At 42.0% G+C, this 22,500-nt stretch overlaps 1 protein-coding gene across 1 annotated transcript in view; it reads left to right on the top strand.

Moving 5' to 3' along the window:
* Positions 1-22,500, top strand: part of LOC143279752 (BLOC-2 complex member HPS3-like) — a 52,061-nt gene that overhangs the window by 28,399 nt on the left and 1,162 nt on the right. Inside the window, 10 exon segments of the mRNA XM_076583880.1 lie at positions 1-62; positions 3,005-3,092; positions 7,268-7,345; positions 11,827-11,925; positions 12,758-12,824; positions 14,282-14,316; positions 15,993-16,088; positions 17,533-17,796; positions 19,951-20,078; positions 20,081-20,214. The exon segment at positions 1-62 is cut by the window's left edge and continues 2 nt beyond it. Of these exon segments, the coding sequence (XP_076439995.1) occupies positions 1-62; positions 3,005-3,092; positions 7,268-7,345; positions 11,827-11,925; positions 12,758-12,824; positions 14,282-14,316; positions 15,993-16,088; positions 17,533-17,796; positions 19,951-20,078; positions 20,081-20,214 (1,051 nt within the window).

A 22,500-nucleotide genomic window follows, 5' to 3' on the forward strand; every position in this document is an offset into this window, starting at 1 on the left:
TTGGCGCTACAGTTGCTGTCAGATCTCATGACGCTGAAGGAGTCAAGAGGAGAGCAATTCAGGTATGTATGGACAGGAGAACACAGTGTTATTGTTGTTGTCATATGTATGTATGGACAGGAGAACACATTGTTATTGTTGTTGTCATATGTATGTATCGACAGGACAACACATTGTTATTGTTGTTGTCATATGTATGTATCGAACAGGAGAACACATTGTTATTGTTGTTGTCTTATGTATGTATCGACAGGAGAACACATTGTTATTATTGTTGTCTTATGTATGTATCGACAGGAGAACACATTGTTATTGTTGTTGTCATATGTATCCTCAAGTTCGTGATAAAGATTGGAAAGAAAGGAAAAAAATCTTCTGCAACCCTTTAAGCTTTGCTGTCATAATGATCACAAAAGCATGTTTCGTTCATTTATTTATTTATAGCCTGTTCATCTAAGGTGATGGTATTAGACTGGATCACAAAAGCACAAATCAGAGTAAACATACTGGTTCACATGCTTGCATGCACATATATTTGTCACTTGCTCCCATGCACATATGCACACACACACACACACACACACACACACACACACAAGCACCCACGCACATGCACGTGCGTGCGCACACGCACACACACACACACACACACACACACACACGTGCACACACATACAAACTCAGAAAAACAATAAAAGCATAAAGAAACTAATCTTTTGGCCACCTTTGGCACATGGAGGGCAATAATATTTTCACAGATTGAATAAAACCTTAACAACCATAAACATGTATGGAATCAGAAAGTAAAAAAAAAAATTGAAACAGTCGCATCATTTTGTAACCTTTCCATTTTGATAATTATTCTCACTTTCAAACATATTTCCCAGCCTCCTGTGAGCAAACTATAAAATAAAAAAGTAAAAGCTGTTCTTGGATGCTGATATTTTGGGGAATTAAAGTGACTTTGTTTATCTGCAAATCTTTGGCATTCCTTTGTCAAATGAAAGTAATTTTCCAGTCACATCCATGTCACTGCTGTAACAAATATGTAACGTACATGGAATATCATGCCACACATAAACAACACTTTTCTGCTACTTTAACACAGAAGCCAGCTAGTTGCTGACAGCCAGTTGCTGTCAGCCTAACACAGCAACACACTTTAGTCAGAGCCAGTTGCCGTCAGCCTGACACAGCAACACACTTCAGTCATACGCAGCCAGTTGCTGTCAGCCTGACACAGTAACACACTTCAGTCAGAGCCAGTTGCTGTCAGCCTGACACGGCAACACACTTCAGTCAGAGCCAGTTGCTGTCAGCCTGACACGGCAACACACTTCAGTCACAGCCAGTTGCCGCCAGCCTGACACAGCAACACACTTCAGTTAGACACAGTCAGTTGCTGTCAGCCTGACACAGCAACACACTTCAGTTAGACACGGCCAGTGGCCATCAGCCTGACACAGCAACACACTTCAGTCAGACACAGCCAGTTGCTGTCAGCCTGACACAGCAACACACTTCAGTCAGACACAGCCAGGTGCCGTCAGCCTGACACAGCAACACACTTCAGTCAGACACAGCCAGTTGCTGTCAGCCTGACACAGTAACACACTTCAGTCATACGCAGCCAGTTGCTGTCAGCCTGACACACCAACACACTTCAGTCAGAGCCAGTTGCCGTCAGCCTGACACAGCAACACACTTCAGTCAGAGCCAGTTGCTGTCAGCTTGACACAGCAACACACTCCAGTAAGACACAGCCAGTTGCCATCAGCCTGACACAGCGACACACTCCAGTAAGACACAGCCAGTTGCCATCAGCCTGACACAGCAACACACTTAGTCAGATACAGCCAGTTGCCATCAGCCTGACACAGCAACACACTTCAGTCAGACACAGCCAGTTGCTGTCAGCCTGACACAGCAACACACTTTAATCAGACACAGCCAGTTGCTGTCAACACACTCCATTTAGACACAGTCGTGAGCCTGACACAGCAACACATTTCAGTCAGACACAGCCAGTTGCCATCAGCCTGACACAGCAACACATTTCAGTCAGACACAGCCAGTTGCCATCAGCCTGACACAGCAACACATTTCAGTCAGACACAGCCAGTTGCTGTCAGCCTGACACAGCAACACACTTCAGTCAGACACAGCCAGTTGCTGTCAGCTGCCGCACTGTCCAGACAGAAGACACTGTTACTCTTGGGATTATTCCTGCTAGTATCATTGAAGAGTTCCATCCCTAGGACCATCCATCCGTTTCATTTACGTATATGTGTCAAATCAAAAGGCTGGCTGGAGATGGCTGGTGGTCAGTGTGACCACTTACTTGACGGGTAAGTGCAAAATGACGTGCTCAGTTCTGCTGCTGGCACCGTCTGGGTGGGCTGAGCGTGAAGGTAGCTTGATCCTCTTTACATCACAGCCGGTGTGAAGAAGACAAATCAAGAGGTAAACTTTGGAAATGAGCAAGGGAGGTAGAGTTGGGACACAGGAGAGGTAGAATACCTTTATTACAGGACAGACAGTGAGGTTGACACACACACACACACACACACACACACAGCCAGCAGAAGATAAGATAAGATAAGAATAACTTTATTATATCCAACTGGAGAAATTTGGTCAGGTGCATTATCACAACATAGACAAGTAAACAACATGGGGACCATAACTGTAAAAGTCAATAACAGCTTTTACAAATATTACGAAGATACAAATGTAAAAAATATCACATACACCGTTTCATACATACATCCACAAACTGCAGGTAATAACTAGTATTCTTAATGTAAAAACTGAAAGAATTAAGAAACATTATTTGAATATAATTAAAAACATAGCCTACTATACTGCACATTGGTTATAATAGACAGATAAGATAAGAATAAAGATAAATTGCTGAAAACCGCAGCCAGATAATCAGCACACACCCGCACCCCCCCACACCCCCAGACCTTACTGGAGCATTGTTTTGTCCACCTTCCCACAGCGCTCTGGAGCAACTGGCGCGGGTTGAAGTGCAGCTACTCTTGTGCGACCCTGGCTCTGCAGAGCTGGAGTTGTCCTCTCTTGACAAGGTGAAAATGGTGCAGGGGTCATCTGAAAGTCCCTGAATCTTGTCTGGTCTCTTTGGGTTTCTGTTGTGACGTGCTTCGTTGTTTCATTGTCCTGATTTGTTGTGATGTTCTTCATTGTTTCATTGTCCTGATATGTTGTGATGTGCTTCATTGTTTTATTGTCCTGATTTGTTGTGATGTGCTTTGTTGTTTCATTGTCCTGATTTGTTGTGATGTGCTTTGTTGTTTCATTGTCCTGATTTGTTGTGATGTGCTTCATTGTTTCATTGTCCTGATTTGTTGTGATGTGCTTCATTGTTTTATTGTCCTGATTTGTTGTGATGTGCTTTGTTGTTTTATTGTCCTGATTTGTTGTGATGTGCTTTATTGTTTTACTGTCCTGATTTGTTGTGATGTGCTTCTTTGTTTCATTGTCCTGATTTGTTGTGATGTGATTTGTTGTTTCATTGTCCTGATTTGTTGTGATGTGCTTTGTTGTTTCATTGTCCTGATTTGTTGTGATGTGCTTCATTGTTTTATTGTCCTGATTTGTTGTGATGTTCTTCATTGTTTCATTGTCCTGATTTGTTGTGATGTGCTTCATTGTTTCATTGTCCTGATTTGTTGTGATGTGCTTCATTGTTTCATTGTCCTGATTTGTTGTGGTGTGCTTTGTTGTTTCATTGTCCTGATTTGTTGTGATGTGCTTCATTGTTTCATTGTCTTGATTTGTTGTGATGTGCTTTGTTGTTTCATTGTCCTGATTTGTTGTGATGTGCTTCGTTGTTTCATTGTCCTGATTTGTTGTGATGTGCTTTGTTGTTTCATTGTCCTGATTTGTTGTGATGTGCTTTGTTGTTTCATTGTCCTGATTTGTTGTGATGTGCTTTGTTGTTTTATTGTCCTGATTTGTTGTGATGTGCTTCATTGTTTCATTGTCCTGATTTGTTGTGATGTGCTTCATTGTTTTATTGTCCTGATTTGTTGTGATGTGCTTTGTTGTTTCATTGTGCTGATTTGTTGTGATGTGCTTCATTGTTTCATTGTCCTGATTTGTTGTGATGTGCTTCATTGTTTCATTGTCCTGATTTGTTGTGATGTGCTTCATTGTTTTATTGTCTTGATTTGTTGTGATGTGCTTCATTGTTTCATTGTCCTGATTTGTTGTGATGTGCTTCATTGTTTCATTGTCCTGATTTGTTGTGATGTGCTTCATTGTTTTATTGTCCTGATTTGTTGTGATGTGCTTTGTTGTTTTATTGTCCTGATTTGTTGTGATGTGCTTCATTGTTTCATTGTCCTGATTTGTTGTGATGTGCTTTGTTGTTTCATTGTCCTGATTTGTTGTGATGTGCTTCGTTGTTTTATTGTCCTGATTTGTTGTGATGTGCTTCAATTTTTCATTGTCCTGATTTGTTGTGATGTGCTTCATTGTTTTATTGTCCTGATTTGTTGTGATGTGCTTTGTTGTTTCATTGTCCTGATTTGTTGTGATGTGCTTTGTTGTTTAATTGTCTTGATTTGTTGTGATGTGCTTTGTTGTTTCATTGTCTTGATTTGTTGTGATGTGCTTCATTGTTTCATTGTCCTGATTTGTTGTGATGTGCTTTGTTGTTTTATTGTCCTGATTTATTGTGATGTACTTTGTTGTTTCATTGTCCTGATTTGTTGTGATGTGCTTCATTGTTTCATTGTCCTGATTTGTTGTGATGTGCTTCATTGTTTCATTGTCCTGATTTGTTGTGATGTGCTTCATTGTTTCATTGTCCTGATTTGTTGTGATGTGCTTCATTGTTTTATTGTCCTGATTTGTTGTGATGTGCTTCATTGTTTTATTGTCCTGATTTGTTGTGATGTGCTTCATTGTTTCATTGTCCTGATTTGTTGTGATGTGCTTCATTGTTTCATTGTCCTGATTTGTTGTGATGTGCTTTGTTGTTTCATTGTCCTGATTTGTTGTGATGTGCTTCATTGTTTCATTGTCCTGATTTGTTGTGATGTGCTTCATTGTTTTATTGTCCTGATTTGTTGTGATGTGCTTTGTTGTTTTATTGTCCTGATTTGTTGTGATGTGCTTCATTGTTTTATTGTCCTGATTTGTTGTGATGTGCTTCATTGTTTTATTGTCCTGATTTGTTGTGATGTGCTTTGTTGTTTCATTGTCCTGATTTGTTGTGATGTGCTTTGTTGTTTCATTGTCCTGATTTGTTGTGATGTGCTTTGTTGTTTTATTGTCCTGATTTGTTTTGTTGTTGTTTGTTTGTTGTTGTTGCTTTGGGTTTTTTTTGGGTTTTTTTTGCTTTCACTCGTATTTCTGATTTGATGATTGACTGGTTGCATTTTCTTGTGAAAATCATTGTAGCATTTTCACTGTGACATTCTTGGCAGTGATGGTTTTTTTTTGTTTTTTTTTGTTTTTTCACTGTGAAGTTCTTGAGTTTCATTGTCTGAGAAAGGTTTTATATTGCGAACTGTGTACATTAAATTTGTTGTGAGGGGGTTAAGTGGGGTGGGGACGGGGACATTAAATGATGAACTATCATTAATTCCCTCCAAGTCTACTTTTTAATATTAAAAATCAGTTACGATTGTTAGTCAGCCATGTGATTTTAATGACAACTAGGATAGATCTTCAGTTAACACATGCACAAACATACAATCACAAAAAAACAAAAAACAAAAAAACTACACACATTTTTAGCATTGACGTAGATGTTGGGAGAAGGTGTGGCATGGGGAAATCAGACCTTTCTTCTGAATAGTGTTTGAGCAAATTTTGCAGACTCAGTATCAGTGTTTAGTAAGCAGTTGTCGAGTCCCAATTCAGAGAGCTGACTGTGGAAAGGTTTTTGTTTTCGGCTAAATAGCCGGGTTCATTGAGTGAGATGTGCCAACCTAATTACCTCCTTTGTTATTTATGAACTGTGAGCCGAATTACAGTTGTTTTTATGACAGTGATGTGGATACTTATACTTGGCCTCTCATCATTCGTTTCCTGTGTCATTCAGTCAGGTATAAGTTGTGTATGCATACACAATCAGACATGTAACATGCAGCTCGGTGTTTGACGTTTGTGTAAGGGTGAAGGCTGCTGACCAGAGATAAGGAGCAGCGCCAAAATTTTCTGTTGGACGGATCTGGTTTTTTTGCCTACGGAGCTGAACTCATTTAGCCCTGCACATGAAATATGTAAATGCCAAGTTGATGTGAACCTTGCATGCGATAATCACTATCATACACATGCACAGTCCATAGTGTCACAGTCAGTCAGTATGAACACATAAAAGACATGAGATAAGTAACTGCCAAGTTGATGTCAACCTCAAATACAAATCTATGGCATGCAAATTACAATTATGCTCCTTGTTTCATGTATATATCTTAAGTGAAAATTGCTATTATTTCACCTGTTCAGTCATGTGTGTGTGTGTGTGTGTGTGTGTGTGTTGGAGTGTAACAGTTGTAGTATTGAGAGTATGTTACTTTGTGGGTTTTGTGCATTGTGTTTTTATAATATTAATGATTCTGTTTTATGTTTCTACTACTTTTTATGTCACAAAGAATATTTGGGGGAGGGGGGGGGGGGGGATAGTACATGATACAAACATAAATTGAAAATCATACAAAAACACAGATACAGTAGAAATTAGGATAAATACAAGTGCATATCAATATAAAAAATTGTGCATACTCACACATGCACGCACTGCACACACACACACACACACACATGCACGCACACACACACACACACACACACACACACTCATGTTTGAACAGAAGCTGCATATTACATGTGGATGGGGCTGATGACTAGATCTTCAGGTAGATGGTTGTTGGTTGCACACTTCTATTCATCACACTGGATTTGTTAGAGAGACAGGGCATTGACTGCTTTGGGGAAAAAGCTATTGGCGAAGCGACTGGTTTTCGTCCTTATACTTCTGTACCGTTGACCAGAGGGGAGCATCTCAAAAATCCCTAAAGCTGGATGTGATTCGTCCTGGCTGATTGATTTTGCTTTTTTGAGTAGCCACTTGTAATATATGTCTTCTAGAGAAGGTAGATCAGCTCCGGTAATCTTGGTGGCAGTTTTTACGATTCTGTTAAGGGCTGGAACTTCTGCCTTGGAAATGTAGTAATAAGCATAATAAGAGAACATACAACATAACTGGATTGGAATGGATTTGTTCCAGGGAGAGTTGCTGGAGATCTGCGCCAAACACCCCCAGCTAATCCACAGGGAGGCCTCGGAGTTCACGCCTTTGGGTCAGGTCAGAGGTCAAAGGTTAAAAGGTCAAAGGTTAGAGGTCAGAGGGGAGCAAACGCACTTAGGTTCCCGTGCCTCTTCAGGGCAGCTGACAGAGAAAGTGGGGAAGTCATGAGCAGTGGAATTTGTACACATTCAGAAGTGTTTCCTAAGTTTGTCAGGAATACGAAAGAAGGTGTGTCCGTAATTTGTTTGGAATACAAAAAAAAAAGAAAAAGAAAAAAAAGTGTGTCCTTAATCTGCTAGGAATACAAAAAGTGTGTCCTTAATTTTTGCTAGGAATAGAAAAGAAAGTGTGCCTTTAATTCGTTTGGAATACAAAAGAAGGGATGTATTTATTTTGTTTGGGATACAAAAGAAGGTCTATCCTTAATCTGCTAGGAATACAAAAGAAGCTTTGTCGTTGATTTGCTAGGTGTGTCTGTAGTTTGTTTGGAGTATAAAAGAAAGTGTGTTTTAGATATTTAAGGAATACAAAAGAAAGTGTATCCCAAACTTGTTTGCAATACAAAAGAAAGTACATTCCAGTTTTGGTCAAAACAGAAAAGAAAGAGTGTTCTGGACTATGTAGGAATACGAAAGAAAATCAGTTAAGAACACAGAAAAAGTGAATCCTAAATCTGTAATAACTGTCTAAGAAAATCACTTGGGAATGCAGAAGAAAAAAAAAAGAGGATCCTAAATCTGTAGTAAGTGTTTTTGTAAATATGTGTCACTTCCTTCAGGATAGATATCTATTTTATTGAATGAACTTTAACTTTCGTTTTTATTTTTTTATTTTTTTGTTGCTGCCCCATCATCTGCACCATTTCAGTGGCATTACTCCTACGCCGCTCATTTAGATTCCCCCATACACGGCCACACTAGGGTTCATCCGCCACAGTTCCAGTGTCAGCAGTCCGCAGGGAACCATCGATGTTAGGTCGCCAGGAGGCCACACACCAGAGGAGACCCAGCACTGCTGCTGAGTCACTTCGGTGGTGTTCAGTGGTGCCTGTTCTGATTCAACGTACTTAGGACACCACCTACGAAGCCCCCAACTAACGACAATAATGGCTTAGTTGCGGAGCCAGACTGAGTGAGCGTCCCTCCCAGAGTGGAGACCGCCACCACGTCCCACAAACAACAGCCCCCCCCATGAACGTTTTTAAATGTTTGTATGGGGGTATCGCTGTAAAGAATTGATAAGAATATGCTGAAAAAGATTATGAATGTGTGTGGCAGGGTTGTGGTGCACGTGTAAGACCAGACAACTTTAGTAAATGATGTAATGTTAGAGTATGACAGTAAGGCCACATGCATTTCAAGTGAGAGCAGCCGCACTCTGGCAAATTATTATCAAGTCCTGCCTTCAGGCAGATGTTTCCGTCTTCCAAAATGAAAAACAAATGGTACTAAATGCAGCTTTATTCCATAGTCAGTTCAGCTATTAAACAATGATTATTAATAATTGAATATGTAACTCCATAACTATATACTATAGAGTATGTATGTATATTATGACATCTTTATTCAAAATGTGAATAGCATATTGTTATTGTATGTCTATGTTTGATTCTAGTATGCTACTTTATGACTTTATGCCTGCCGTTTAACTGTGATTATTACAGGTGTATGGTTATGATTATTGTGTGTGTGGTTTATTGTTACATTTTTTAAAAACTGTGATTATTTTATTATGTTTTTTAAAATTAAACATTGACGTCAAAGCTTTTAAAAAAAAATCTATTTCAAGTATAGATATTGAATGACTGTGATATTGTGTATTGTTTAGTGTTTTTCAGCAAAATGAATTTCTTCTATTGAGATGATGAAGCGTTGTGTTTTTGTTTAGTGCTTTACAGCACAGACGAATATCCTTGACTGAGATGATGAAGGGTTGTGTATTGTGTGACAGCTGATAGTGTTTTACAGCATAGATGAATATCCCTTATTGAGATGATGAAGTGGGAGGGTTTTTTTTTTTTTGGTTTGTTTGTTTTTACCTTTTCACCACCACAACCCAACTCATTTTTTTTTCCAGTGAGGATTCTATTGTGTTCTTCCTCAATGGATTTTTTTCCTTTTTGTTTCAGTGGGGTGGGGGGTGGGGTGGGGGGGCTTGGGGGTGGTGGTGGTGGGGGGTGGGTAGGTGATGAAGTGTTAGGGGAGAGGGGAGTAGGGGTAGGTTGTCTGGGGAAAAAAAAAGAAGAATGGTTAATTTTGATTAAAATATCCGTTGAAATACTGTGAAGGGTTAGGTCAGGTGTTAATCCGTTTTGAGACAGACACATGATGAAGTGCTGTGTATTGTGATGACAGCTGATGATGAAGTGTTCTGTATTGTGATGACAGCTGATGATGAAGTGTTGTGTATTGTGATCACAGCTGATGATGAAGTGCTGTGTGTTGTGATCACAGCTGATGATGAAGTGCTGTGTGTTGTGATCACAGCTGATGATGAAGTGCTGTGTATTGTGATGAAGTGCTGTGTCTTGTGATCACAGCTGATGATGAAGTGTTTTGTGACAGCTGATGATGAAGTGTTGTGTATTGTGATCACAGCTGATGATGAAGTGTTGTGTGACAGCTGATGATGAAGTGTTGTGTGACAGCTGATGATGAAGTGTTGTGTATTGTGATGACAGCTGATGAAGAAGTGCTGTGTATTGTGATGACAGCTGATGATGAAGTGCTGTGTGACAGCTGATGATGAAGTGCTGTGTATTGTGATGACAGCTGATGATGAAGTGCTGTGTATTGTGATGACAGCTGATGATGAGATGCTGTGTATTGTGATGACAGCTGATGATGAAGTGCTGTGTATTGTGGTGACAGCTGAAGATGAAGTGTTGTGTATTGTGATGACAGCTGATGATGAAGTGCTGTGTATTGTGATCACAGCTGATGATGAAGTGCTGTGTGACAGCTGATGATGAAGTGCTGTGTATTGTGGTGACAGCTGATGATGAAGTGCTGTGTATTGTGATGACAGCTGATGATGAAGTGCTGTGTATTGTGATCACAGCTGATGATGAAGTGCTGTGTGTTGTGATGACAGCTGATGATGAAGTGCTGTGTATTGTGGTGACAGCTGATGATGAAGTGCTGTGTATTGTGATGACAGCTGATGACGAAGTGCTGTGTATTGTGATGACAGCTGATGATGAAGTGCTGTGTATTGTGATGACAGCTGAGGATGAAGTGCTGTGTATTGTGATGACAGCTGATGATGAAGTGCTGTGTATTGTGGTGACAGCTGATGATGAAGTGTTGTGTATTGTGATGACAGCTGATGATGAAGTGTTGTGTATTGTGATGACAGCTGATGATGAAGTGTTGTGTATTGTGATGACAGTTGATAATGAAGTGCTGTGTGTTGTGATGACAGCTGATGATGACGTGCTGTGTCTTGTGATGACAGCTGATGATGAAGTGCTGTGTATTGTGATGACAGCTGATGATGACGTGCTGTGTCTTGTGATGACAGCTGATGATGAAGTGCTGTGTATTGTGATGACAGCTGATGATGAAGTGTTGTGTATTGTGGTGACAGCTGATGATGAAGTGCTGTGTATTGTGATGACAGTTGATAATGAAGTGTTATGTGTTGTGATGACAGCTGATGATGAAGTGTTGTGTATTGTGATGACAGCTGATAATGAAGTGTTGTGTATTGTGATGACAGTTGATAATGAAGTGTTGTGTGTTGTGATGACAGCTGATGATGAAGTGTTGTGTATTGTGATGACAGCTGATGATGAAGTGTTGTGTGACAGCTGATGATGAACTGCTGTGTATTGTGATGACAGCTGATGATGAAGTGTTGTGTGACAGATGATGATGAAGTGTTGTGTATTGTGATGACAGCTGAGGATGAAGTGCTGTGTATTGTGATGACAGCTGATGATGAAGTGCTGTGTGACAGCTGATGATGAAGTGTTGTGTGACAGCTGAGGATGAAGTGTTGTGTATTGTGATGACAGCTGAGGATGAAGTGCTGTGTATTGTGATGACAGCTGATGATGAAGTGCTGTGTATTGTGATGACAGCTGAGGATGAAGTGCTGTGTATTGTGATGACAGCTGAGGATGAAGTGCTGTGTATTGTGATGACAGCTGAGGATGAAGTGCTGTGTATTGTGATGACAGCTGAGGATGAAGTGCTGTGTATTGTGATGACAGCTGATGATGAAGTGCTGTGTATTGTGATGACAGCTGAGGATGAAGTGCTGTGTATTGTGATGACAGCTGAGGATGAAGTGCTGTGTATTGTGATGACAGCTGATGATGAAGTGCTGTGTATTGTGATGACAGCTGATGATGAAGTGCTGTGTATTGTGATGACAGCTGATGATGACGTGCTGTGTATTGTGATGACAGCTGATGATGAAGTGCTGTGTATTGTGATGACAGCTGATGATGAAGTGTTTTGTGACAGCTGATGATGAAGTGCTGTGTATTGTGATGACAGCTGATGATGAAGTGCTGTGTATTGTGATGACAGCTGATGAGGTGCCACACCCCCTCCACCCTGCTGCACCTGCTGGCAGACATTGTGGGCCAGGGGGACATGACTCTGGACACCTGTCTGCTGCTGTTGGAGGTAGTTACGGTTCTTTGCTATGTCCCCCCCCCGCCCCCCCTGCCCCCAACCTCCCTCCCCCTTCCCCGTCATGGTCTGCTTTCTGTGTGTGTGTGTGTGTGTTTATGTGTGTGTGTGTGTGTGTGCACGCGCCGGCATGTGTGTCGTTTGTGTGTGTGTGTGTGTGTGTTCATGCATGTGTGAGTGTGTGTCTCCTTTCTTTGTGTGTGTGTGTGTGTGTGTGTGTGTGTTTGCATTGAAGTTTGCGTGTGTGTGTGTGCGTATTACATGCATGCATGTGTGTGTTTGCGTGTGTGTGTGTGTGTGTGTGTGTGCGCGTATTACATGCATGCATGTGTGTGTTTGCGTGTGTGTGTGTGCGTATTACATGCATGCATGTGTGTGTTTGTGTGTGTGTGTGTGTGTGTGTGTGTGCGCGTATTACATGCATGCATGTGTGTGTTTGCGTGTGTGTGTGTGTGTGTGTGTGGACGGTTGGTTGGTGGGGGATGCTGCTGTTGTTGGCATTGTTGGTAATACCACATCTTCCAACTCACCCCAACCTTCACTAACACATTGACACACACACACACACACACATATAGACAGTTTGGAATGTGTTGTGACCCCCCCCTCTCCCGCCCCCCCCCCCCCCCCCCCCCTCCAAAACCCCCCCCCCAAAAAAACCCCAACAACTATACAATAATGACACGTGTGTGAAATCATGTGTTTAAGAAAGCGGACAGAAGAATTAAGAGTAAGCCACAGGTCTCAGTTGGGGGTGTGTGTCCAGCACAAGAGTGATAGAGAGATATGGCTAATTACCATGCGTGTGTGTGTGTGTGTGTTACAGAAGAACTTTGAAGGTGAAAGGTATAAGAACAATCAGGTCAGAGAGTTTCTGGAAGTGCTGCTGAGTGGTGAGTCTGTCTGCCCCTCTGCTTATCTGTCTGTCAGACTGCCCGTCTGTCTGTCTGCCTCGATCTCTTCTTATCTGTCTGTCTGTCTGTCAGACTGTCCGTCTGTCTGTGTCCACATCTGTTTTTGATTGATGCAAGAAAGCGGTCCTGAATTTTGACATTTCCACACAAAACATGCACACACACACACACACACACACACACACACACACATATACACACACTCTCACACATGCATACAAGCTCAGATGCGTGCGTGCCTGCGCATGCACAGACACACACGCACGCATGCATGCACGCATGCACGCACGCACACACGCACACACACACACACACATGCATGCTTATACACACACACACACACACACGCACGCACACACGCACGCACGCATGCACGCACACTCATACAAACATAAACACACGCACACACACACATGCATGCATGCATGCATGCATGCACGCATGCGCACATACACACACACGCACGCTCGCTTGCGCACATGGCTGGACAGATGTTTTTGTTCTGATAACCATTCCATGTAGACACACTGTCCTGTAACCTGTGAGTGTGAAATATGCTGTGTTGACCCCGAGACACCAGAACCCTTAAACTTACTGAAAAGGCTGCAAAACTGAGCACCGTCATCCTATTCAGGGGGTCTCACTCTTGTTCAACTTTGTGACTGGGAGATTTACTTCCCTTCGACTGCCACTAGGTTGCTGGATGTTGTACCTTGTGCGAGGCCAACAGGACTGCTGCAGCTGTTCAGAAGAGGCAGGCCAGAAAGTCACGGGCAAACAAGCTCCCTGACAATGATATGCCTGTCTTTGTCTGCCCCAACTGTCAGCGAACATTTCGTGCGCAGATTGGACTATTCAGCCATCTGCGCACTCACAGATAGATTCATGAGCATCCTCCCCACCCACCACCACCACCCTACCCCCATCCCCCAGCTGGATGACAACGATGGTCATCATCGATATCGATGGACACACACCACCACTTTTCGTTGCTGGTGATGTTTTTATTTTTGATAATTTTCTGGTTATGATAGGTGTGTTTCACTCTGGAAGGTAAAGGCATTTTGCCCAAACATGGAACCTTGATTTGAAAACTAATTGCCGCTGTAGTATCCTGCTGTAGTTTAATGCGTTTCTTCTACAGTGGTATGTATGAACTGTGCGACATTCTGATAATGATGATGATGATAATGTTTCCTATTTGAGTAATATATCCTTCAGTGCAAGGAACAACCCCACCCCCACGCCCCCATCCACTCCCCCCTCCACCCTCCTGCCCAACAAAATGACAACTTTTGATTTGAAAAAAAAAAGTTCTGTGATTACGCTTTTTATTTCAATCATCTGTCATATTCATGCAGTCTTGACGAAAAAAAAAAAGGGGAGGGGGGCGGGGGAACCAAAGGTCTTAAGCACCAATGATTGGTTTGTTGCAGATGTGAAACGAAAACTGTGGTTTGAAGAGGCAGCTGTAAGCTATTCACTATGTTTTGTTTGTTTGTTATATGTGTTTAGTGTGTGTGTATGTTTGAGTGTGTGTGTGTGTGTGTGTGTATGTTTGAGTGTGTGTGTGTGTGTGTGTGTGTGTGTGTGTGTGTACTTATTTTTGTTACTAACCAGTATAGACAGCAAAACAGTAAGCTCTCTTGTTTAGATTTCATCTAAAATTACACTGTGCAAATATGAAGAACACACATTATTCTTTGGAGCTTTAGTCATAATCAGTGGACATGTCCACTCAGTCAGAGGAATTTGTCTTGCATGAAACAAAGGCTGTCCACACAGTAAGTGGCTTTTTTTTTTTCTTTTTTTTTTTTTTTTTTTTTTAAGAAAAAAAAAGGCAGCAATACAAGGGTATTCAGGAGTCTTCTTCTTCTTCTTCAGTGTTCGTGGGCTGCAACTCCCACGTTCACTCGTATGTACACGAGTGGGCTTTTACGTGTATGACCGTTTTTACCCCGCCTTTTAGGCAGCCATACTCCGCTTTCGGGGGCGTGCATGCTGGGTATGTTCTTGTTTCCATAACCCACCGAACGCTGACATGGATTACAGGATCTTTAACGTGTGTATTTGATCTTCTGCTTGCGTCTACACATGAAAGGTGTTCAGGCACTTGCAGGTCTACACATATGTTGACCTGGGAGATCGTAAAAATCACCACCCTTTACCCACCAGGCGCCGTCACCGTGATTCGAACCCCGGACCCTTAGATTGAAGTCCAACGCTTTAACCACTTGGCTATTGTGCCCGTCATTCAGGAGTCATGACTTGGGTCCCCATAGAGTGTAAGGAGTTCAGGGCCGAAACACTTGACTGAGGGGGGCTTCTTCTCTGAAGACCTTGTACTGTCCAGCTCTCCCGAGAGTTTCTTATCACTTAAGATACAGAATACCTGTTTGCATTGATCAGTTTTAGTGTATAAAAATGGCCCACGCACTTAACATATTGCAATGGGAAATCATTTACTGCTTAGTCTTTTGTGAAGAACTAAGACTCTCAAACTAGGAGGCAAAATTGCACTGGCTCTTAGTGCTGCAGCCTTGGGGGCGAGTTGGCCTTTGGGAACAATCCCATCCGAGAGAGTGTAACTTGGGCAATACACTCTCCACTGTGATCAAATTCTAGCCCAGATAGTCAGAACAGCAGTTACCTCTTCTGCTGTTCTGATGGTCATCGTCAAACACAACTGACCATCATACATACGCTGAACAGGAGACGTGACATGATTCATGGATTTATCAGGGGAAAAAACCCAAATGAACAGAAAAGTCTCATAGCAGTTGAGTCATCCAGGTTTCAAGTGCGTTTTCAGTGTGACCAGTCCAGTGAAAGCAGAACGTCTGTACTGTGACTTGTTTGTGTAGTGCTCGTGTGCTTGTGTGTGTGTTGTGTTTGTTTGGGTGTGGGTGTGTGTGTGCGTGTGTGTGGTGGAGTGGGGGGTGTGGGGGATGAATAATTTAATAATGTTTGTATCTTGTGTTCAATTTTTCTTTTTTGATATTTATATGTGTGTGTTCGTGCGTGAGTGTGTGTGTGTGTGTGTGTGTGTGTGTGTGTGTTTCCTATTTGTTAACACCTAGGGCTTATTTTCAAGATTAGGTGTAAATGCTCATAATGATGATAATAATGATGATAATGTGACTGTAGGTCCAGCTGTGTGACATCTACGTTCAGCGTCTGCTGCTTCGTGTGGAGTGCCAGCCTTCCAAACAGAAACGTTCCACACCTCCCAAATTCCACATGGTACGTTCCCTCGCCTTTCTTGCCTGTTTGGCGTGACGTGTGTGATTCTCCTGCTTTTGTTTTTGTGTCATGTTTTTTAATAAAGTATCGGAATAAAAGTTCTGGATGTAGTTTAGTTTGACAAAATGAGTCGGTGGTTTATTGACAGAGACGCCGTGTTTTATGTCATGTTTTTAAAAAAAGGTTTCGAATAACAGTTCAGGGTGTGGTGTACTTGACAAAATGAGTTGGGGGTTCAATTGCAGAGACGTCGTGTTTTATCCTAAAGGCGTGCGTCTTTTTGAGGAGGAAGACAGGTCTTTGTGACATTCCTTCTTCTGCGTTTGTGGGGCGCATCTTTTGTGTTCGCTCATATGGACGAGTGTTACCGTTTTTGCCCCGTGATGTTGGCAGCAGTTTTCAATTTTCAGGGAGAGTGCACGTTGGGAATGTTTTATGTTTCCAAAATCCACTGAATGCTGACACAGGTAACCAGATCTTTGAGAGCTTTAGGAAGATTTTGTGCGTCTGTATGAACATGAAAGGGGTTCAGGCACTAGCATGTCTGCACATATCGTTGACCTGGGAAATCAGGACAGACGGGCGCAGTAGCCAAGTGGTTAAAGCACTGCGATTCTCACTCAAGTGTCTGTGTTTGATCCCTGGTTTTGGTGCTCTTGGTGGGTTAAGGGTTAATTTTTTTTTTTTATCTCCCTGGTCAGCATATGTTCAGACCTGCCAGTGCCCCAGTTCCCTTCGTGTGAATACATACATACAAAAGATCAAATATGCTTATTAAAGATCCTGTAATCCATGTCGGTGTTCGATGGGTTAAGGAAACATGAAAATACCCTGCATGCATCAGCTAAGACAGATTCATCAGCAGGTTGACATTGGTCATGTAATGAAAAGAAAAAGAAGAAGAAGAAGAAAAAAAATTAGAACGAAGAATGCACTTGATGTTAACCTGTGAGACTGAAAGAGTCGTCTTCGTTCACACATGTGGTGCTGTCAGGATTTGAACCACAGTGGAAGGTCATGGACCCATAGTGTTCACATCGGGCCCTGTAAGCTCAGCTCTGTTATTACAGGTGATTAATAATGAAATCAGCTTTGAAATAATAAGGCGCCCATATCTGTTTCTTCTGTGATTGTTTGTGTATGCATGTGTCTTTGTGTGAATGTGTCTGTGTGTGTGTATGTGTCTTTTTGTGAATGTGTCTCTGTGTATGTGTATGTGTCTTTGTGTGAATGTGTCACTATGTGTGTGTGCATGTGTCTTTGTGTGAATGTGTCTGTATGTGTGTGCATGTGTCTTCGTGTGAATGTGTCTCTACGTGAGTGAAACTCACATGAAGCTCTTTTGTTGGACAAATATTTAATATTATTTTCACTAAATTCATTTGTCAGACAACCGCTTCACATTATTGTCACTAAACTCTGGGTTTTTTTGGGTTTTTTTCAGCCTGCAGGGAAGGGTCACTTCGCAGTTCGCTTCTCCTGGTTGGATCACATGCCTCCGGTGACCTCCCCTGCCAGCCTGAGCGCTCCCTGCCAGCGTGTGTCCCTGGTGGCGCCGGGCGTTTTCGGACAGCGAGCCGGCACCGCCTCTGTTGTGACTCCTGTGTCATTGGGGGGGAGTCAGAGTGAGACAGGGGTGCGGTCTGTGGAAAAGGCGGAGGCGTGTTGTACCTGTGCCTTCTGTCTGCAGGACCTCTTGAAACTGCAGGTAAGAGAGAGAGTGAGTGAGGTGGGTGTTGGGGGTGTGGGATGTGTGTGTGTGTGTGGGAGGGGGGGGCGGGGAACAGGGGGGTGGTTGGGAACAAGGCAGAGGAAGGGTTTGGAGGTAGTGATGTTGAAAATGGTGTGGTTGGTTGTGTGTGTGTGTGTGTGTGTGTGGGAAGGTGGTGGGGGAGTGAGGGGGTGGAGGCGGGGATACCTGTGTGTGTGTGTGTGTGTGTGTGTGTGTGTGTGAGGGATGATGGGTGTCATGTGTTTGTGTGTGTGTGTGTTTGTGCATGTATACTTATCTGTGTGTATGTGTGTGTGTGTGTGCATGCTTGTGTGTATGAATAAAATAGAATAGAATACTTTTTATTGTCATAAAACCTTAAAGTTTATAAGACACAATGAAACATAAACATGAGCATATTAAGAAGAGAAACATCCATGAACAAATTTCGCCAGCCTTGGCTGTATTTCTGTATGTGTGTGTGTACATGTGCATGTAGTTCAAGTGAACATGGTAAGTCTGGTCTAACCCACATATACCCAAAAAAGAAAACCAAACAAAGTGTGTGTGTGTGTGTTTGCATGCACATGTGTGTGTGTGTGCATGCATGTGTGTGTGTGTGTGTGTGCATGTACTAGTGTGTGCGTGTGTGCATGTGTGTGTGTGTGTGTGTGTGCGTGTGTGTGTGTGTGTGTGTGTAGTTCAAGAGAGCATGGAAAGTCTAACCCACAAATGCGAAAAAAAACCCCAAAAAATCAACCCCCCCCCCCCACCCCCCCCCTCCAAAATAAAGCTACACCTTATCTGCTAGGCTCAAACAGCAGCTTAATCCAACACGCTTATTCAGGCCTTGGGTGCATGCATATATAAATAATTGTGTACATATCAGAGTGCATTTTGTCTACAGAGTTTTGCCAGAGGACAACCCTTTTGTTTCCAGGGGTTCGTTTTTTCAGTGCGCCAAGTGCGTGGTGCACACCAGACCTCTGCTTATCATCTCATCCAAATGACTGGCTGCTCAGTTTGATTTTTTTTCTGGTCTTCTTCTTCTTCTTCTGCGGTTCGTGGGCTGCAACTCCCACGTTCACTCGTATGCACACGAGTGGGCTTTTATGTGTATGACCGTTTTTACCCCGCCATGTAGGCAGCCATACTCCGGCGTTTTCGGGGGTGTGCATGCTGGGTATGTTCTTGTTTCCATAACCCACCGAACACTGACATGGATTTACAGGATCTTTAATGTGCGTATTTGATCTTCTGCTTGCATATACAGGTGAAGGGGGTTAAGGCACTAGCAGGTCTGTACATATGTTGACCTGGGAGATCGTAAAAATCTCCACCCTTTACCCACCAGGCGCCGTCACCGTGATTCGAACCCGGGACCCTCAGATTGACAGTCCAATGCTTTAACCACTCGGTTGTTGTGCCCGTCTTTTTTCTGGTCAAACTCTGGAGAAAGGGCGAGACCGTGATTCGAACCCAGACCCTCACGGACACTATTGGTAGATGAGCGTCTTGACCATTCTGCCACCTTCCTTCTTGATTAACTCTCTCCATACGAACGGTGAAAGAGACGGCGTTAACAGCGTTTCACCCCAGTTACCATCATCAAAATATTGCAGTGGAAGGCTCTTATACTGAAGAGGTGAATGTTGACAAAGAATACCACAATTCTGACGACGGAAGCTAAAGGTTGGGTCATTCAGACACCCACTGGACATCCGAGGGGTCTTTGTAGAGGAGAAGAGAGGACTGGCCGTACTGAGTGAGTTAACCTTAAAGCTAAACTGAAACACGAGACTGGTGCTTTGTTAAGTGTTCCATTGTTAAGTATTCCATAACTCTCAACGGAACAAGAGACTGATGCTTTGTTAAGTGTTCCATAGTTAAGCATTCCATAACTCTCAACGGAACAAGAGACATATGCTTTGTTAAGTGTTCCATAGTTAAGCATTCCATAACTCTCAACGGACAAGGAAATGATGCTTTCTTAAGTGTTCCATAGTTAAGCATTCCATAACTCTAACGGATCAAGAGACTGATGCTTTGTTTAGTGAAGTGTACCGTAGTTAAGCATTCTATAAATCTCACCGGAACAAGAAACAGATGCTAAGTTAAGCATTCCATGACTCTGGACACCACGTTTTTCAGGCACTCCTGTGCAGCAAGCATGCAAGCGCCGAGCTGCTTTCCCACGTGCTGCGTAAGATAGGGGGCGCTGTTGCTGCTGGCGATGGTGGTGGTGGTGTTGGTGGTGGTGGTGCCCGGGGGGAGGACATGCTGGGCGGGGACTCTGTGTGGATGCTGTGCAGTCATGCGGAACGTGCCCGAGAGGTGACGGAGCTGGCCGTCGACAGGTATCCACACATCGTGGGCCGACTGGCGGCCAGCGTGTACGACAGGGATCTGGACAAGGTGAGAGGAGCGCTGTGTCACTTGGTCAAGGTTTTTTTTTTTTTGTTTGCTTGATTTGTTTTGGTGTAATAATAATAGTAAAATTTTTAACAGTCTTCTGATGATTTTTGACTCACTTGTGTAAACAAAGTGAGTATGTTTTAACCCAGTGTTCGGTTGTCTGTGTGTGTGTGTCTGTGTGTCCGTGGTAAACTTTAACATTGACATTTTCTCTGCAAATACTTTGCCAGTTGACACCAAATTTGGCATAAAAATAGGAAAAATTCAGTTCTTTCCAGTCATCTTGTTTAAAACAATATTACACCTCTGGGATGGGCACAAAAAAATAAAAAAAGAAGCCTAATTATATGCAAACTGCATTTACTGTTATATTTATATTTTTTGTATTCTCTAAACTTGGCACTTTGACCTCTTATTCTGACACAACAACAAGAGGAGTCATTATTATCATTTTTTGTTCAAACAGGAACTTCTTTTGCTAAGCATGGAATTTTTATTTATTTTGCAAACATTTTGGTGCAGACAGTAAACAAGGGAAATTACTCTGTAATTAATGCTAGGGGACGTAATTTATCACAAGTGAGTCTTGAAGGCCTTGCCTCTCTTGTTTTTTTTTTTGAAAGGGAATTTTGGCTAGTGTTTGATTGTTACGTAGCCAGTGTTGTTTGTTTGCATCGTGGGGAGAATTCAATTTTTTTTTTAACAGTCTTCTGATCTCAGAAAGGCAGATGCTGGCCAGTGTTTGATTGTAGCGAGCGTTGTTTTTGCTTGCACAGTGGGGAATAATTGTTGAACGTGTTCTTCTTGAGAAAGGAAACATTGGCTGTGTTTGTTGCAAGGAGGAGGAATTTTGTTTAATGTCCCATCACAAATATTGGTGACTGAAGGCATTTTGTTAAAGTATTAATAATATATACATTTGAGTATTATTGGTTAGAAGGGGTTGGGGATGTGAATGAATGGAGAAATGGGGGAAAACTGGGCAAATGAGGGTGAAATGAGGGTGAGATATGAAAAAAAAAAATCTAAGTACAATTACAGGAAATTACTTAAAGGACTTCGTAAAAGAGAAGTCGTTAAAACTAACAAGTGAAACAACTGATAATGAACGCAAAAAGTCAAAAACATCAATGTTCTCAGTCACTTGTGAAGACACACTTTCGTGTACATAAGGCTTCATCAAGCTACAGTAAAAAAAATATATGCTTAATTGTCAGGTTACTAAAGCATATGCTTTTGACATTAGAACAATACTTGGTCCGTAATGAATTTGATAATGGTCTGAGAGTTAAACTCAGGATTGGTCTGCGAATCGGACCAAAGTCTTAGAGTCAACGCCTGTTTGTTGCAAGTGTTGTTGTTTGTATTGTGTTTAAAGGTTGTTGTTTTTCTTTCTTTTTTTTTTTTTTTTTTTTTTTTGGTTTGTTTGTGGTGTGAGATTAATTTTAGAAAGTTTTCTGATTTTTTTTTTTCAAAAGGCAATGTTGGCACAGTGTTTGATAATAGTGAATGTTGTTTTGTTTGCATAGTAAGGAGATTAGTAGAGCATGTTCTTCTTGAGAAAGGATATATTGGCAGTGTTTGTTGCAAGTGTTGTTTTTTTGTATTGTGTGAATGTGTGGATAGGGTCTTTCACATTTGCACAGAGTGATGTGCATGTCACACACACACACACACACACACACACACACACTCATTCACACACTCTCACCACACACACACACACACACACACAAACACGTGCGCACACACACACAGTAAACGCTCGCTGTAAATTGGATGACACAGACCAGTCTTGCTGTGAATGAAATGAATTACACACCAGTCTTGCTGTGATTTAAATAAAGAATGCACCAGTCTTGTTGTGAATGAAACAATTGACACCACTTTGGCTGAGCTAAATCAAGTGGAGATGTTTTAGTTTTACTGAAAAAAAAAGAGTTGATTTTACTGTTGTAGTTTGATACTCTGATGTGTCTTATTTGCTTAGCTTTGTTTTGTTGTTTTACAGCTTGTTTTTTTAATATTTTTTTTTATTATGTTGACTTCATCATCATATGTTATGTTGTGCAAGCTTATGTTGTTCAAAATGTTTGTGTGGATGCCTGCGTACAACTGGATGTGTATTTTTTGTGTTGTTTTCTTGTGTTTGTGTGTGTGTGTGTGTGTGTGTGTGTGTGTATGTGTTTAATAGTGGCATGAATGATGATGTTTTATCAGGTTTGCTTCTCTGTAAGTGTGACTCTGTCGTGTTTCTTGTTGTTATGTGTGTGTGTGTGTGTGTGT

This window comes from Babylonia areolata, chromosome 3, assembly GCF_041734735.1.
Source record: "Babylonia areolata isolate BAREFJ2019XMU chromosome 3, ASM4173473v1, whole genome shotgun sequence".
In the NCBI taxonomy this organism is placed as follows: Eukaryota; Metazoa; Mollusca; class Gastropoda; order Neogastropoda; family Buccinidae; genus Babylonia; species Babylonia areolata.